General features: G+C 36.2%; 1 protein-coding gene across 1 annotated transcript in view; it reads right to left on the bottom strand.

Moving 5' to 3' along the window:
- Window positions 1-5,380: 5,380 nt before the first annotated feature.
- The window catches only part of SPEF2 (sperm flagellar 2), an 87,954-nt gene continuing 74,842 nt past the window's right edge, over window positions 5,381-18,492 (bottom strand). Inside the window, 5 exon segments of the mRNA XM_010565640.1 lie at window positions 5,381-5,464; window positions 11,235-11,363; window positions 11,488-11,676; window positions 16,088-16,261; window positions 16,930-17,022. Of these exon segments, the coding sequence (XP_010563942.1) occupies window positions 5,381-5,464; window positions 11,235-11,363; window positions 11,488-11,676; window positions 16,088-16,261; window positions 16,930-17,022 (669 nt within the window).

Here is an 18,492-nt window from a genome sequence, read left to right as displayed (position 1 = left end):
AAGCAACATCTAGCATGATGTCAGAACAGTTTGCCCAGGGCTTTATGCAGTCAGGTCTTGAAAACCTCCAAGGACACAAGACTGCACAGCCTCTCTGGATAACCTGTTCCACTGCTGGACTGTTCCTATGGGGAAAAAGGTTTCACCTTCCTCTGCTCAGAACCAGTCATGTTTCAAATGGTGCCCATTGTTTCTTGTCCCCCTGCCATGCACCACAGTGGAGAATCCGACTCCATCTTCTTGATAACTGTGGCATAGGTATTGTAAAACTACTGTTAGATTCCCTCAAAGCCTCCTATTCTCCAAGCTGAACAAGCTCAGTTCCTTCAGTGTCTCCTCTGCTGGCAAGTGCTCAAGCCTCCAACGCTCTTAGTGGCTCTCCACTGAACCCACTGCCATTTGTTGATGTCTTTCTGGTATTGGGAGGCTCAAAATTGGACACACATTCTAGACATAATGAGTGCCGATTGCTGGAGGATAATGACTTTTCTCAAACTACTAGCTATGTTCCTGCTAACACACACCAAGATGCTGTTGGTCTTTGCTGCCAGGGCACACTGCTGGCTCATGTTCAGCTTGCTGTCCACCAAGATGCTCAGGTCCTTTTCAGCAGAGCTGCTCCCCAGCTGGAAAACCCCTGGTGTTCATTATTGCAACAAGTTACTCCTTCTAAAGGGGCAGCCTTTTGCATCTGTCCTTGAATTTGCAGGGATCTCCTATGATGATATGTCAAACTGCAGAATCTTAATTACACATAATACTTAAAAATAATTAAAAAAATTATTTCCCAATGTCAAGGAAATTTTGTAAAATCAGGAATGACATAAAATTGCTTTTCTTCTGCATATTTGTTGCAGAATCTGTTAGAGGTACAAAAGCAGCACCAAAGCAAGTAATTTGTACTGATAAAGTAAACAATATTACATCTTTTGAAATATTTTGATTGTTGTTGTTTTAATTTCATGTCTATAATATTGCAAATAAATTTGTGCAGTATGCTTGATTTTCAGATTGCATCTATCATTCTGTGCTTCTTTGAATGGTTTGAAGGACTTCTCTTTAGCAGCCTTCACGCGTTAAGAAAATTCAGCACAGCTAAGAGGCTTTTCACAAAATGGCTTGCTTCACGTACGAAAAATATGAAAACAAACCATGGCTGAACTTCATGCTCAGTGGAAATTTTGAGGTATGGACCACAGAGCAGATTGAGGAACTCTTCTTGCTATTATGGTGACAATGTGACACCACATAGCCACATTTTAAAGTGAAAAAAATACTGTCCTTAAAAGTGTTCTTCTTACTTGTAAATTTTGTAATCATCCTGTACCATACTCTCCTGAGGGGTGTGCCTGGAGGGATTCTACTTATGTAAAGGAATGGATCACACCCCTGAAACAGACTAGTATGGAGCCTGAATTCTTTAGAAAATGAAATGTTGAGCTTGATTTATGCAGAGAGATTTTATGTGAATCAATACAAGTGTAGGAGACATTCTAATTCAGCAGCACTTTGGAAGTTTGGGTTTTTTTTGAAAAAACATTTTTGCAGGGATGGAATACAAGTAATTTTGATTATGATAAGAAAATTGTTAATAAAAACTCCCTTGCATCTTTTCTAAGGCAAACTATCCAAGGCATTTTCTACGCAGCACACACAAGAATACCTGAAATAAGTGAAGTTAAGGAGTAGAGGAAATAAAACATTAAAAGATAGCATGCTGTGAAAACAGGATCAAACACAATTAACTGAAAGCCAAACTAATTTTTCAAGTTTTGTTTTTAATTATGTATTCTAATATCAAAAATGCAGTTATTTCTTGTTTCAGTTCCCATCACAAACTGGATTTAAAAGAACTATCTATCTTGATTTTACAACTCTGTGATGAGGAAATCGCTGCAATATTTAGCAAGTTGCTTCAACAGTTAATCTACTTCCCTGTTAAAAATTTGCATGTTACTTTGAAGCCTAAGGTTCCAGCCATCGAATCTTGCTTGCCTTTGTCTACCAGAAAGAAGATACCTTACTTGGATTCTTGTAATCTGATATCTGAACACCCATTAAGCTTTCCTTTGATGAAGCAAGAGGACTGACTTCCTTGAATTTTCTGGTATAAGACATGATTTCCCATCATTCTTGTGGTTCTTCTCTGAACACTTTCCAGTTTTCAACATCCTGCTTGAAGTGTAGATTTGAAAACTGAACATGATACAACTGTAACTCCACCACCAAATCTGACTGCAAACGTACTCAGCATTCCCCCTCCACAAATACAAGGACCTCTTTCATGTCTGGGCTCCAGCATTAGGCTGGGAACTCCAAGTCTATTGAATCACTACCGTGATACTCAATTATACTCAAGTAGTAACGGTTAACAAAAATAAGTTGCTATTGTCAGGGCATACATTCTTTGCTTTTTAAATTATGCCTTTAATTTACCACACAGAAATATGCACTATTTGACACTTCACCATGCAACCCAGTTCACTTTTTATTATTTGGCATTGCTCCACAATTTGCACTTACTTTCAAACTTTAACAGTAATGATTTTATGTTCCGTTCTAGGCCATAGGTAAAGTATATAAACAGTGTCTGACAAAAGAGTAACACTTGAGGAACCTTACATAAATAGTAATTTATGATTTCCAGTAGCTGAAGTAACCTTTTACCTCAGATTTACACTCAGATTTACAGACGGTAGGCAAGCCTTCCTGAAAACAATGCCTTTTATTTTCACATGGAGAACTGCAGTATGCAAAGTCAGAATTTAACACTTAGTAATTTAAGCTGGCTTTTATTAAAGAAACTAAATATGAAACAAAAGTAAAAATTTAGAGATTCTGAAACATGCAAAAGGCAAGAACTGCACTGTAATTTTTTTCTATCCACGTAATATTTTCACATAAGAAGAAAAAAGCCAAAGTCTTGTATGAATGTATATATCTCTGTAGGGTTTCAAGAATATTGGGGATAAAATTTTTACCAAGTTGTATGTGCTATGTGAAGAAATGATCCTGGTAACAAAGCAGATTAATTTGTATGCATCATAGTCTGTTGTCATAAGTAAAACGAGGATGTTGAGGTTTTAGCATGGTTTGCGGGGGCACAACAAAGTTACATCTGTTTCTAAGATAGTACTTAGCTACAATGTGCCAGTGTGGTTAGCACAAAATATGTAGAGTGAAGAGACACAACATTATCTGCCTGAAGTGATAATCTTACTGAGTTCTATTCTGAGCTTCATATATCACATATAGATGCTTTGATCTGCTACCGCTAGACTACCAACTTTCCTTTCAAAATTTGACTGTCTTTAATTAACAAACAAATCTGCCATTATTGACATCAGCAAGTTCTAAAAACCTGAAAAAATGTTTATTATATCATGACAGAAAACAAAATGTATTTTACAGGTAGGTCTGCTAGTCATTGTCTAACTATAACTATGCCAGTTTCTCTTTTTTGTATGCTGCTATTGCTTTTTTGATACATAATTGTTTTATACCTCAAGCAGGCAATTTAGAAACCTCATTAGGAACATCAGCAAATGTTATGCAATTACTATACTATGTCATGCATACTTGGCTAAAAAGTAATAAAGTTAGTTACATTAAAAATGTAAAAGTATTCTGTGCAGATAGCACATCTCAACAAAGGGCAAAGGTTTGTGGTTCCCTATGAGTTAGCTGACTTCAATGGGACTATTTGTATTCTTAGAGAGCATCATATGTTTGAGTACTTTGCTGAATCAAACTAGGGAAAGGAAGCTTTAAATGTTTTGTGCAATTGTTACCAGGGTACTGCCAAATGCAGAAAAAAATATGCCAGAATGATGGAGCAGTGTTCAGCTATGAGTAGGCTCCTTGGAAGTATTTACTTATTAATTATGTTTCTAAGCTAGTAAGACAATGTAGAATGCACAAGGTTTGCTAACATCTTGGGCAGCTGACAGATTGCAAATTAGAAGGTATACCGAGTTCATATAATCGCAGTTACCTACTTGCTATGTTCAGTCTTCAGAAAATTTGAAACTGTAGATCAGAAGAATGAGTACCACTGAAAACTGAGGGTTTATTAGACATCTCAATGATGAATTCCAGAGGAATTAATTACAAAGAGTGCTCTAAAATTTATGTTAAAAAGTTCCATGAAAAAATAGTTCCTATCGTCTTATAGTTAGCCATAACTAGCCGCAAGAGAACAGCAAAGTTGAATAAAACGTGAAGAAAACACAGACATCCTATTAGCAAGAAAATTTCTATGAAAACTGTTCCAGAACAACTTCCAGGAAACCAGTAAGAGTCAGACTGGATACAGAAAAAGAAGCAACGACTTCAGCAGTACATAAGGAGAATGTTTCACCAAGACTCTGCTTCACCTCCCACAGAAGGCAACATCCGCTAGGTGTCATCGTGTGCCATGGAGATTTTTAGGCAAACACCTACCATACCTGAACACCTGCAACGTGTCTCTGGAGTATATGGTGCCCTTGAATACACTGTGCTGATTAAAAAAGGACTTTTTAGTACTGAAAACAATTGTGTGGAACCCCACTGCACATTCTAGTCACTACCGATATCACGTGCAGAATCAGCAGTGGAACTGCAAGTGGTGTAGCACATACCTTACTGCTTCAGTTGGGGCCTGCTCAGTGCAACATGGTGGAAGGGGAGGCTACTGAGGAGCAGCACCCTGTGACACCCATACCCTTGGGCTCTGTGCAGTGCTGCACTGGAGGAGCCTGCAGATTTTCAGTGGGTGGTAGCAGAGTTGAGCTGTAATGGAAGGTGAGAAATACGGAGGTCAGATAACAAATATTCATCACGTCTGCTGTCAACCAGCACTCCATTTTCATGTACATGGTGTCCTTTTGGTAGTTTATCCTGATCTTAGAGAAAACAGTGTTTTGATTTACTTATTTTATTAGCTATGAATTGCAACATGTTTTTAAAAATCAATTGATTACAACATTTAATTCATTAAAAATTAATGAATCAATAAACTATACACATAACAAAATGTGACCAGATATCTTAGCTCACCTACAAGAACTAGACATACTCTGTTCTTATACCAATTATTAATGAACACACTATCAGCTCTATTTAAGTTCAGAAACTGGTTTAATTTTATTTTGAATTATCATCAGATTAGTTAGTATGAACTAATATGAACTAACTATAACTTTCTCTGTTTGGTTATGTTTATTGGGTTTTTTTAATTTTAAAGTAACAGCAAATGTGTAATTGCAATGGGGTTTTGCTTTCAGAACAACAACCAAACAATCCTTTCCCATGGAAGGCAGGACTGGATATCTAAGACACATTTCTTACAAACTTAAAAAAAAAAAAAGATTTCTTAATCTTCATGAACAACGATTTTTCATACATTGATGTCTTTACATGTGGTGTTTTTTCCGTCAGCTGACTGTGCTTGTTCGGATCTTTGGAGAAAGCTTTTAATATCCTATGAAAAGGAAAATGAAACAGTAAAAGGTCATTTCATGTCAGAGCCTTATCTACCTTAAAACTTGTAATAATAATGTCTGTCTTTCCATGGGGTGAGCTTTCTAACTAGTGAGTAGAAGATTATGATGAAAAACTAACTTCAGTGGAGATACATTGCTATAAATTATACTTTCTCTAGGTTACATAAGATGTCTTGCAGAAGGGCACTAAAACCAACACTATCATAGCACTATGTATGTTCAGTGCACTCATGAAAACATAAACATACAGTGACAATTGTGGAAAGAACATTCTTCATGGCAAATTCTAAAAGAATTCCTGCAGTATCATTAATATCATGCCATTTTCATGTTATCCACACAATATCATTGCCTTCAGCAGTTTTACAAAACTACAGTGTGTTAAAATGCAATTCTTAAAGTAAGCAGAGATCTTAAGCATCAGCTTAAACTTATCAGCAAAGAAAGGTATTAAGACTGTTGTTTAAACCAGCAAATATTATTCAGGACATACAAAGACAAATTCTTCAATAAAGTTTCATTTTTAATATGTCATATTTCAGGCTGAACTTAAACAACACTCCAAGGAGGTAGAAATAATAATAATAAAAAAGTAACTAACATTTGGCATAAACCACCCACATTTAGTTAATTTTTTCACAGCTCTGCATTCTTTATAACACATTGTTTGATTTGTTAGTATTTGATAATTTTGTATTAGCACAATCTTCTCTATTTCCAATTTGAGCAATACTATTCATCGTGTAAGTAGGATGAACAAGGAATTTTTGATTTAAAAAGTAATGTGCTGAATGGTTAATAAAAAGATAAATAGTAATTTAACTTCCTAGCATTTTCTGGTATTGTCAACATATATTTCCTTGAGGAGAATAATTACCAGTCAGAATTTTTATAAAATAAAATAGTTCAAATTCAAATACATACTCCAATAGGTATTTTGTGCATACTTTGAAGACATGACCTTTTTTCAAAAGCAAAAACGGCCTGTATGTAATGATGCCTCACATGCCTTGCAAAATATCAGGAGCATTTCAGTGAATACAGAAGAACCATTTTTAAAGATAATTTTACCAGTACTTTGTTTTGGAAGGTACTACTAACATTTATCTTTGACTCTAAGAAATACTTCAGTATAAGGAGGCCTTTTTCAGCACATTGAGTCAGAAAAAGGAGTTTCAATTCCGGTTCAACAGAAGTAAATGTTAGTAAATGGAACCTTCAGCAAGTTCATTATCAGTACTTATCATTACCACATGAAGCAGATGGGGATCTCAGTAAACTGTAGTGCTTCTGGCGTGATAGAATGTGAATTTTATTATGAGAGTTCTAAATAGAAAGTACAAGTATATGTTCCTGTAAAAAATAAGTTTGAGAAAGCTACTGCTGATCATTGTGGAGCAAATGATATCTAGTGATGCATCCAATACTCTCCATTGTGTGGGAAGTGGAAATTTTATGCTCTAGCAATGCCACGGAAATATATGTTAAATATCAGTCTAAAAGTAAGAATGGTATGATTGAAATTTATAATCTGATGCAGAAAAGAGAGTGACAGAACAGCATTTAAGAATGAAGAAAAGTTTCCTCTGGACAGATTTTACTTATGTAACTACCAGTTTTGCAGAGGAAACCAAAACTAAATAACCTCGAAACACTGGAGAAATAGTACTGCAACAGATGTACTATGTCTGTGTTTGATGAAGCAAACAATGTTTCTGTTACATGAATAGATATTTTTATCATTTTTTTAATGTAAGAAACAGTATTTTTCATGTATATTTGCACTTCCTAAGATTATTTTCATGGAATAAAGAGAAGCACAATATAGGTCTCTTTTTTAAACTAGGTATTTAAACACCGAGTTAAATTTTCCTTCTCTTCCACACTGGGACATTTAAAACACCACATGAAAAAGGTTTCTCAAGTTTCATAAGTATTACAACTACTGCCTATGAGTAGACAGTGATTCAGCAGTGCTTTTTTTTTTGCCAAAGCATTGACTATGAACTACATGGTCCACCTCAAGCCTTACTGAATGTAATCTGTATGAACTCTGCCTATACAGAAAGCATTTTTACTTTGTTAAATGATACATGGAGTTCTGAATGTTTGTTGTGTGATATTAAATGCCTACTGTGACTATAAACAGGTTTTGTAATAATTGTTCCACATACCAATAAATTTTTTTTTTTATAAAGACATGTTAACTATACGTTATTAGAAATCCTGTTTCAGTGGAACTCCTATTTGAATGAATATCTGAGTGATGTTACCAAAATGATTAACAAAACCAACAACAATAACAGCAGTAATAATATGACAATTAATTTAGAAGGAACAAGGTTGATGCAAGGGCCTATGTTACATGTATTCAAAACACAGATGCATAGAAATGCAACATGATATCCCTATCTTCAAACCTAGAGGTTTTTAAAAAGGACTATTCAGGATTTGAAAGCAGGATAAAAAAAGGTAACATAACATTATGAAATGCATAATAGTTTTGATATCAACAAATTGAATGCTAATTAACAAACTACTTTGCTATCCTCAGTAATTATAAGAAGGTAGTCCACTGAAAATAATAGATTAATGCAAGCATTAGGAATTAAAGAAGTAGAATATATCCCAGACTCAGTATTTAAATTTATTACAATAAAAATGCAGAATTACTAAAATGTGCGGTTGTTTCTCTATTACTGTATCTGTGACAGTCTCAGGATAGAAGGCAAAATTTGTAACAAGAAATAATACCAGGCCTGAAAAAGACTCCTTAAGAGACCAATCTTAACAGACAAACATATGCAGTGGAAAAAGTGGAATTGCTTGCTTCTTCCATCTGAATCAATTGGTCTAATAAAATTTGTCTCTCTTTTATTATTAAATGTATTTAAAGACAATTTAACTCAGAATGTAATGAAGTGTAGTCATAAACACACACTCACATATAGGTGTGGTCTAAGTATTCTAAAGGAATAAATTTCATTTGATAAGTGAAAAAAATGTATTGATAATGGCAAACCACTTGAAAGTTCGAGTCAGGACCAGAAAGACTTCTAATCAAAAGAGAAAAGACCAGATGAAAAAGTAATAGAATTTCCAAGCTTGTTCATTTGTTGGCATTTGTACTGAGGCTAACAGAATGGTAATTACCATGTAGGATGTTGCCAGCCCACTGGTATATGAACTGAGAAAACAAACTCCCTTCAAAAGACAAGAATATATTTCAACTGGAGAAAATATTTTTATCAGAGGTAGTATTGCTTAAAATTGAAGAGGTCATCAAGAGGCCAAAGGAATCAGGTGCCCTAACTCAAATTTAAAAAATTGTAAGCTAGATATTCCATTTATAGTTTTCAGCAAAACATTTTATTTTCCACTGTTTATGACTGCAGTAGTAGAAACATTTTAACCTTAGAAACCACACCCTAACTTACTATATTTATCTTGTAAAAGATCTCAGAATAACAGCACTGTGGTTAAATTTCATTTTTATAGAGATTTTTATAGTCTCAGGAGAATTTATGAAAAAATAATTGGTGCTAAAAATATTGTTTACTTACTTTGGAAATGTTTTGGGAAGAAAAAAATTCACCTGTTCACCAAATATAGTTCTATGAAGAATTGTCAGAGGAAAACTCTTCCTGGAGTACGTATGTTTTTGACTAGAATCCTAACCTCCATAAAACAATGGCCACTGGGTCTCTATGCCTGTTTGCTGGTGAATATAATAATTTGCTGTAATGTTGAGTAAGAACTTGTGGTCTTAGCTCTTCCCCAGTTAGTCAGAATTTGAAAGTAAAACTGTGAAGTGCTGATTTCATGCATAAAACAGCAGTCTGTATTTACCAGTACAGTCAAGGAATATAATCTTCTCTTTTTAAGTACAGAAACCATAGAGGACTATATTTGAGATACAGTCAGTATAAGCCCTTGCAAGAGGAAATTCTAAGTATTACAAATGAAAACTGAAGCTCTGCATCTTCTGTCAAGTCAGGAGATACAGGCATCCAATGAATCTGCCAAATAAGTAGAAAAATGTACTATTTAAATGTAATAATACTGGTATGTCTTTAGTAGACAAGCTGTGGAAACTTGTTTGGGCTAGAGCATGTGCACTGAAACCCTCAGCTACTGCCAAGATTCATATACAATTTTTTCCCACCTACACCTTTTCTCATAGACTGACAATTTTTATAACTGTACTGCCCTGACATATCCTACCAGCCACAAATAACATAGGTGATAGATGGTAGCTAATAAATTTTAAATGTATGCTACAATCTACTCTTTAAGCTATATAACACAGTTCCTCCTGAAAGTGGTACAGGAAGATTAGAATTTTTGATAAAGAATAGACACTGTGCTCTTGATATTCAGCTATTGGTTAGTGTGAAAAGATTTAAAAAGAAGTCCCCCTCCCTGTAAAGAGCAGAGTAAATGCATATGGCATTACTCAGTTTAGACACTAGTTAAATATTACTTCAGGTTGCATCATATTTGGTCTTTGTGAGGAGCTTGCATTATGTTAAATGTTGTAGTCAGTGAGGTGTTTGTGCAAAGAACAGTTCTTGAGATGGATTGGGTACAGAACAGAGAGCTAGTTTAAGAAATGCTTTGGTCTACAAGAAGTTCAGTGAAGCTGGAAAAAAATGTTCAAATTAGGAAATGCAGTACTCAAATAAAAAGGGTCAGGAAGAAAGAATGGGGACAGGAAGTGAGGAATGACCTAACATTCCACGGTGTCTATCTTCCCAAATTGGCTGAGACATTAACATAGGCAGGATAGATACTCATTGATAATTATAATCTTCAGTTGTGTTGTCTTTGTCTTACATTTTCCTTTTGTATCTCTTCCTGCTATAGCAAATAAATTTTTAACCCTTAGACAGAGTGAATATATTTTTTTATTCTTATATCTTGTCTTTTACTAACGATGATTATAAGTAATATAATAAATGCTGGGCACTTCACTTCTTACAAGTGGTGAATATAATTAAGAAATAGCAAGTTACTCCTGGAGTATCATGTATCTTATTCAGATTTACAGTTTGTGGGACACTATGTGTCGCTGGTGGTGATCATCTCAAAGTTGTGAAGACTGTTTATGTTTGAACTTCAGGCATGCGAATGCAAACATCCTTTTATCTTGCCTCACACTATTTTCTTACACCCTGTATATCACGTATTTTTGCCATAGTTCGACACATTTAATAGGTTGATACACTGGCCCAAACTTGCCTTATGTGTAACTGTTTTAACGCACATTTAAACATAGGTGCAGGTAACAGGGATGCTCTAGACTAGGGCAGGGAACAACATTTGAACCTGTACTACCTCTGCATACCCTTTTCTGCAGCCTGGTTGGCCTAGGATAGAATGTGTTCTATCACATATCCTATAGTGTCTTGCAGTAAGATCCTGTTGGGAAGATAATTCAACCAGGCTCCTTCCTATGGGTGGGGGGAAAGGCAATGCCACATGCGACAACACAGTAGAAAACTTGTAGGCAGCTATAGGCCAGCAAGACAGGTATAAAAACATAGGTCAGAAAGCAGTGCAGTCTTTGATGGATGGAGTTTTCATGGAAAACAAAACAACTGATCTAATCTACAACCTGCTATGCTATATATCTGGTCTACACTGCAAATTGGCAGTATCTAAATTAATTATATTTATGTGTCTGAGATAATGCCAACTTCAATATGTGTACTTACGAAGTTCTTGGTCCCAGAAAGCAATACTTACAGGAAGCTTGTATTCTTGATACCTGTTGATCAAGTCTTGAATGAAAGGATGCTTCAAAAGGAGTCCAACTGTGATGGGTGTCAGGTCTTCAGTGCCTAATTCTTTGTATATTTTGATGAAATGCTTTAAGAAAAATAATATGTGGTCAATTTATTAAGTGTTTAAAAAATTTGGGGAAAAGCAAAGATTGCAGCAGGTATTTATTTAACACCTAATGCAAGGTACAAAAGCTTCTTTAAATCAACCAGCCTACCTTATCATAGCTCCCTTCCCTGTCCAGATTACTAAACCTATGATTATCTTCATCTTTACTTCCTCCAGTATGAAACACTTTGAGTAGAGTTGCCATTGAAATTATTCCTTCACCCATGTAATTCAAGACTTCTTTTTCATCTTCTATTAAAGTTTTCTCATTTGGCACTATATTGGTATAAGGAAAACCCTAACAAAATAAAGCATAGATATAATACTTGGTGATAAATAGTCTGTCAGTAGGTAATCTGTTTTAGTTAGACATTCATTAAGGATCAAGTGGATTATACTTCCAAACTTCAGTTCTTACAAAACAAAAATCATCAACTCACACAAAATTATCTGCTGAACTATAAGATGAAGGAATAGATCCCAAGAGTCCAGAAATATCCATAATGTTGGCATTAGTAGAAATCTAATAAACAGCTTTTTCCAGGAATGCGGCCAACATTCCACTGAGAAATTAATATTCTTCAGAGCAACAAAACATAAAAATATTTAATAGTTACAAATTATGATACTACCAAGAATTTTGTGTTTGTATAAGGAGCAAACTTGGTAATTCTGGATGTTCACATAAAAACACCAGCATGAATTTTCTAGTCCAAAACAAGGAGTCACTGTAAGAACTTTATTTTGGCTAACAGTTAACATAGGCTCACCAGCTCTCCATAGAAAAAATGAGAAAGGCTTTATGCAGAAAAATTAGAAGTTTACTATAAACAAGCAATGAGGAATCTTTGTGGTGCTATTGGAGATGGCCAAAGAGAAAAAAAACCCACCTGCCGTAGAGATTTGTGAGCACAAAGATGAGAAAGGACCTCACACAGATGAACAATGCTTTGACTAGATTAGGCCACTGTGTAGACTAACCATTAACAACAACAGGAAACTGCATTTCATTGATTAGGCCACTGTGTGGACTAACCAGTAACAGGAAAGTGCATGTAATTGAACATACCATTTGTTTCCTCATTAGGAGGGAGAGACTGCTGAGATTCAGTCACACTTGTGCTATGTGTGGCCTTAATACATGTCTTTTTCAATACACAAGGAGCAGAGTCATTGATACAGTCCTTTTAAAATTTTTAACATTCAACAGTGGAGTTTACACAAATATCAGCACTTAGGTTTTTCTACCTCCCACTACTGTTTATGTTTAGCTATAAGATCTACACAACCAATAACAAAATTATTGAGACTTAAAAGCTAAGTATTTTAAGTAAAAGGGTCTTTGCTATGAAGTTAGTAAAAGTAACAAAAGTCTCTAGAATATGCTTGTCTGATCTTCTCCTATTAACATCATTAAGTTTCAGACTTATTTCTGTAGGCATCTAGTAATGAGAAGTCATTACAATTATCAGCCCAGAACAAGAAACAGAGAAGAGACAAATTAGGTGCTGTTGCATTAAGTGCCTACTTATAAGCTGGCTATCTAAAGTGTATTACCAAAGTCCTTTGAGATGAGCTGATAGAGCTTTATGTTCCACTGATTAATACTCCACTAATATTATTTACTAGATTTCCAGTACCTGTAGCGAGAACTGGGATATTTAGATCACATGTAAACAGCCAGAGACAGAAAAAGGTTTAGGTTCTTAATTTGGTGCTGAAAACCACTTTGGAGGTCTTCAGGGATCTATGTCATTCTATTTGATGGAGCTTGACTCAAACATGACACAATACCAACTCATAATTTACTCTTTGCGCCCTTGCGGTTGTTGAATACCCTGCATGAAATGCTGGCCCTACTGAAGCCAATCATGAAAACTCATTCACTTCAGTGGAACAAGATTTTATTTGTTCTCTTTTTTCTGTATTCAACTTTATTGTTAAAGTGTACACATATGGAACACAAGGCATAAGAAGAAAGAAAAGATTAAAATTATGTTCTATGAGGCCTGCAATTCTGAGCACCAACCTATGAAAGACAACTGTAAAGTCAAAGAGAATCCACACATGCAAGATGTTCATTTAGCATCTAATTCTTAATATTTCTAGGTTTCTGAGGGACTCTCCAAGATGAATTAGGTGCACTAACTGTCTGTATAATACATTGTGAGACATACATCAGACATAGCACAGATTCAGAGCCAATACATTGAGTGGGAAACTAAGCATGAGGAAATTCTCAGGTTGGATGGGGTATAACACTTGCTTCTCAGAGATACGTTGTTAACTCAAGATTGAATGGAAATGTTTCCCTTCACCTGTGACTCACAGCCTTAAGAAGTCATAGAATCATAGAATGGTTTAAGTTGGAAAAGACCTTTAAGATCTTAGAGTCCAACTGTCAACATGCCCACTAAACCATGCCCTGAAATGCCTTATCTATACGCTTTTTGAACACCTCCAGGGATGGTGACTCCACCACTTCCCTGGGCAGCCTATTCCAATGTCTGACAACTCTTTCAGTAAGGAAATTTTTCCTAATAGCCACTCTAAACCTCCCCTGCCACAACTTGAGGCCATTTCCTCTTGTCCTACCTCCAGCCATCTGACAGAAGAGACCAGCACCCACCTCACTACAACCTCCTTTCAGGCAGTTGTAGAGAGTGATAAGGTGTCCCCTCAGCCTCCTCTTCTCCAGACTAAACAGCCCCAGCTCCCTCAGCCGCTCCTCACAAGACTTGTGCTCCAGGCCCCTCACCAGCTTGGTTGCCCTTCTCTGGACACGCTCCAGCACCGCCATGTCTTTCTTTGTAGTGAGGGGCCCAAAACTGAACACAGGACTCAAGGTGCAGCCTCAGCAGTGCCGAGTACAGGGAAACAACCACCTCCCTGCTCTTGCTGGCCACACCATTTCTGATACAGGCCAGGATGCCGTTGGCCTTCTTGGCCACCCGGGCACACTGCTGGCTCATATTCAGCCGGCTGTCGACCAGCACCCCCAGGTCTTTTTCTGCTGGGCAGTTTTCCAGCTACTCTTCCCCAAGCCTGTAGCGCTGCATGGGGTGGTTGTGACCCAAGTGCAGGACCAGGCACTTGGCCTTGTTGACCCTCATACAATTGGCCTCGGCCCATCAATCCAGCCTGTCCAGATCCCTCTGTAGACCCTTCCTACCCTTGAGCAGATCAACACTCCCTCCCAACTTGGTGGTGTCTGCAAACTTACTGAGGGTGCACTTGATCACCTCATCTAGATCATTGATAAACATATTAAGCAGAACTGGTCCCAGTGCTGAGCCCTGGGGAACACCACTTGTGACTGGCCACCAACTGGATTTAACTCTGTTCAGCACAACCCTCTGGGCTCGTCCATCCAGCCAGCTTTTTACCCAGCGAAAAGTACACTTGTCTAAGCCATGAGCCGTCAGCTTCTCAAGGAGTATTCTGTGAGAGACAGTCTCAAAGGCCTTGCTGATGTCCAGGTAGACAAGTCGTTGACACACAGCTGATAATGCCAGTGCAGTTGCTTACAATCTTACAAAAGTCCCAAGCAAACAGATCAAACCAAGCAGAAGACAGTAAGGAGAAGAACAGGTTGTGTTGCTTTATATCTAGTGACGTCAGAGTTAGAACTTTCCACTGAAATACGGGAAATGGGAAACTAAGTTCAGATCTACTGTATCCAATTGGCAGCATGCTTCTTTCTATGAAATGTGAAAAGGAAATTGCCTTATTCAATCTCTCCCATGGACAAAAACTCTGTTGTGCCAAATAAAAGCAGACACAAGGGAGTACAATAACATATTTTGTCATTTGAAGTAATAAAATGTAATTAGGAATATGTATAGGATTACATTGTGTGGTAAAATAATGCCCTTTCTGTACTGTTTCTGGAGAGTACAACTGTATTTTAAGTATTAGGCAAATGCTAGAGTCACTGTGGTTGTGAAAGCATAGCGAAACATTTCATTATCTAGAAGAGAAAGGTCTTTCCAAGGTGTGTACAGATATATATTTTATGTCTCAAAAAATGACTTATACTTCAATAATAAGTAACTGATGCGTGCAATGCACTAATGGCAAATTTGAGACTTTAAAAATAACAGCATACCCCAGAAATACTAACAATGTTCAAAACCCCAGCTTCATTTGATGTGACAGTAGAGTCATCATGGCTCTAAAAATAATTTTAAAAATTATTTCATAGGAAACTAATTATTAATTATTAATCCTTCTGATTTATAGGTAAACCAAAACACTTGAAAATAACAACAAAGGTGTATATACTTCTACATAACCCAAAGAAACATAGTAGAAAATAAAGTAAGACCAGCAATAATATCAGGTTTTATATTTTTAGATAACAATACCATAAATCACACTACAGTCTAATTCCTGGGGATCAATAGCTGGACTTAATTGTCTAAGATTAGGTCAAAGAATGTCCTCTGTTCATCTCTACAAGGATTAGTTACCAGTAAATATCTTAAGCTTTCATTGTTATTTGGCATGCAAATTTCCAGACTTTTGGAAGAGTACTTCTGAGTATTATTACCAAAGTCAGTGAAACTATTTGCAGAATTCCCATGAAGTCAGTGGGATTACTTGTAAGGACTGGAGCTACACAGGATAAGAAAATATACAGAAATCTAGGTAATTTATAATTTGCAAGCACCACTACTGTTCCCTAATATTTTACTGTAATATTTTACCACACATGGAAGAGAAGCTGCTTCTTCGCTATGAATATACGTTCCAGTAGCAATGCTAAGTGCTCTGTAAACACCTTCAACTGGATCAGAGTGGGAGGCAAAATAAAGGAGCATCTGAGTATAGTTGAGCAGAGCAGGATCTTTTCTGTTATCAGCAAATAAACTGAAGAAAAACTATAGACAAAAATATGTAAATTAATTTCTACAAGTGGAATTTAATCAAATACAAATCAAAGTCTGTAGAGAAAAGGATGAAATAAAGTAATGACTGCTGATAAGTGGTATTATCTTTAAAAATGTGTTGACGATGTGTAAATCAAGAAAAATCAGAAGTGTGTCTGTCATTCAGGGAAACAGAACTTGTAGTATTTTCTTTTCTAGGCTGAGGACTTTCATGGAACAAGGAGAAATTAATAAAATCTTGTGTCATGACAAATAGGTCCAAAACATTTTTTTGTATTCAGATCACACTATTACCTCCCTCTTTCATGGAGATTTCCACGAGCTTAGATGCGGGGATCATTTGCCTCCCATTCTTTACAAAGCTGGTTACTGTGTAGCAAAATTAATGCAGTTCAAAGGAGAACAGGAATAATTAAGTCTTTCTGAGTAGACCATGATTTAGAATACTGAAGGACAATTCCTAGACTCCTTGCTACATTATTTCTAACTTTGAGGTTTTTATACATGGAAATCATATTCTGAAGCACCACCTGACCTCAAAACCCACAGAAATACTGCAACAGTTATGAGAAAAAAGATATCCAAGAAACTTTTGAATAAGACCTCTCAGGTTAGAATAGTGAGTGGTCTCTTCAAAATACCTACGTTTTTAAAGTTACCTTTAAGAGATGTCTTAGCCTATCTAAAGGCAAGGGTTCTGTGCAACTTTTTGTTATGCTTAGATCTTCATTTCCATTAAACCATAAGCCAACCTGATTAAAAAACAAAAGGCATTTATTTTCACACATTAAAACAAAGTGATCTTTATGCTTTATCATTGTTCAACAGATGGATTACTAAAAGCTTAATTCCTGGACTTAATCAAGCTAAATTTGTTATTAATATACAATGACATCAGAATAATTAAGTAGCTGTTTGTACTTTGTAACAGATACTTTGGGAATTATTGAAAGTGGAGTAGGATAGAAGTGAGTCTATGCTCTTGAAAAAATTGAAAATTAACTAGGTAGTTGTAAACCTACACTGCCCAAGAAGCAAATATGTCACAGAGTTTCTGTGCGTGTTCTGGTTTCTTCCTTTTAGGGTATCCTTTGCTACCCCATAGCTTTTGTCCTAACTGTACTTTGGGAAGAAACTGTCCATACACTTCGGTATAATGAAGGACAGGGGCATGGCTCTTCCCATGTTTGCCTGCTCTGAACAACAAGACTAAGTGTCCTGTAATGCCTACAGAGCTGTACCTACAACTGTAAATTAAAAGTATCCAGAACCAATTCTCCAATACTAGACCCACCACACAGGAAATACCAGCTAGATCTTATCTTCTAAAACAGGATAGCCAGGAACAGACTGCCTACAGAAAAATTCACTTGCTTGGAAATGGCCCATGTTAAACCATGCCAGGTTGTGCAAACAATGTCACAGTATGGACAATTAAGTACCATTACCTGGGGATGTTCCCTAGCACTGTGTAGTTTACTAGTAAAGGTGCAGATAGAAGGGCCAGCTGGGGCACCTCAAATTCCCAGTGGAAGGTTCTTCCTGTTATTCTCAATGAACATTGCTTGTCATTGTTTCTTGTTAAGACAGTAAAATAAAATAAATAAAGTTTCATGACATTTTGAATGCATGTAAGTGCATGATCTTTTTGGTACTTTTTAGTCATTAAGGAACTGTATGAGACTGTAGGTTCAGCATCATTAGTCTCATGGAAGTTTGGAAGAACTAACGGGGGTCTATAAACAAATGAGTATACACCATTGCATATTTACTATCAGTGACTGAATATGAGCAAATTCCAATCCTGAAGTGAGTAAAACAATTGCTCCATTAATATTTGAACTAGAATCCTGTGTTAAAAATGTACATTCTCAGTCTGCATGTCTTGTAACTGCATCATATTTTTAAACTCACACTTCAGTAAAAATCACCACTTCAATAGACAAATAGATGCAGATAGTCCTGCACATTTTGTGAGTTTTCTGGCTTTGCAGAATTTGTTTCTTTGCAAGTCTGGGGTGGGTAGGGGTTGGCAGGCACTCCTGGAAGTTTTAAATTAATCAAAGTAGTTCTGAAACTAACAGGCTTCTGGAATAACACGGCTTCTATTTAATTTTTGAAGAAAACTAATACTAGGTGACTGGAAAACAAACCGCAATAAAGACTCTGTGCAAATTTATTTAAAACAGTTTGAAAATTATTTTAGTATCACCAAACAAATA

Source organism: Haliaeetus leucocephalus, unplaced genomic scaffold, assembly GCF_000737465.1.
Source record: "Haliaeetus leucocephalus isolate CR32 unplaced genomic scaffold, Haliaeetus_leucocephalus-4.0 Scaffold194, whole genome shotgun sequence".
NCBI lineage: Eukaryota > Metazoa > Chordata > Aves > Accipitriformes > Accipitridae > Haliaeetus > Haliaeetus leucocephalus.
The sequence above is the reverse complement of the archived record's forward strand: the minus strand, read 5'-3'. Positions and strand labels throughout refer to the sequence as shown.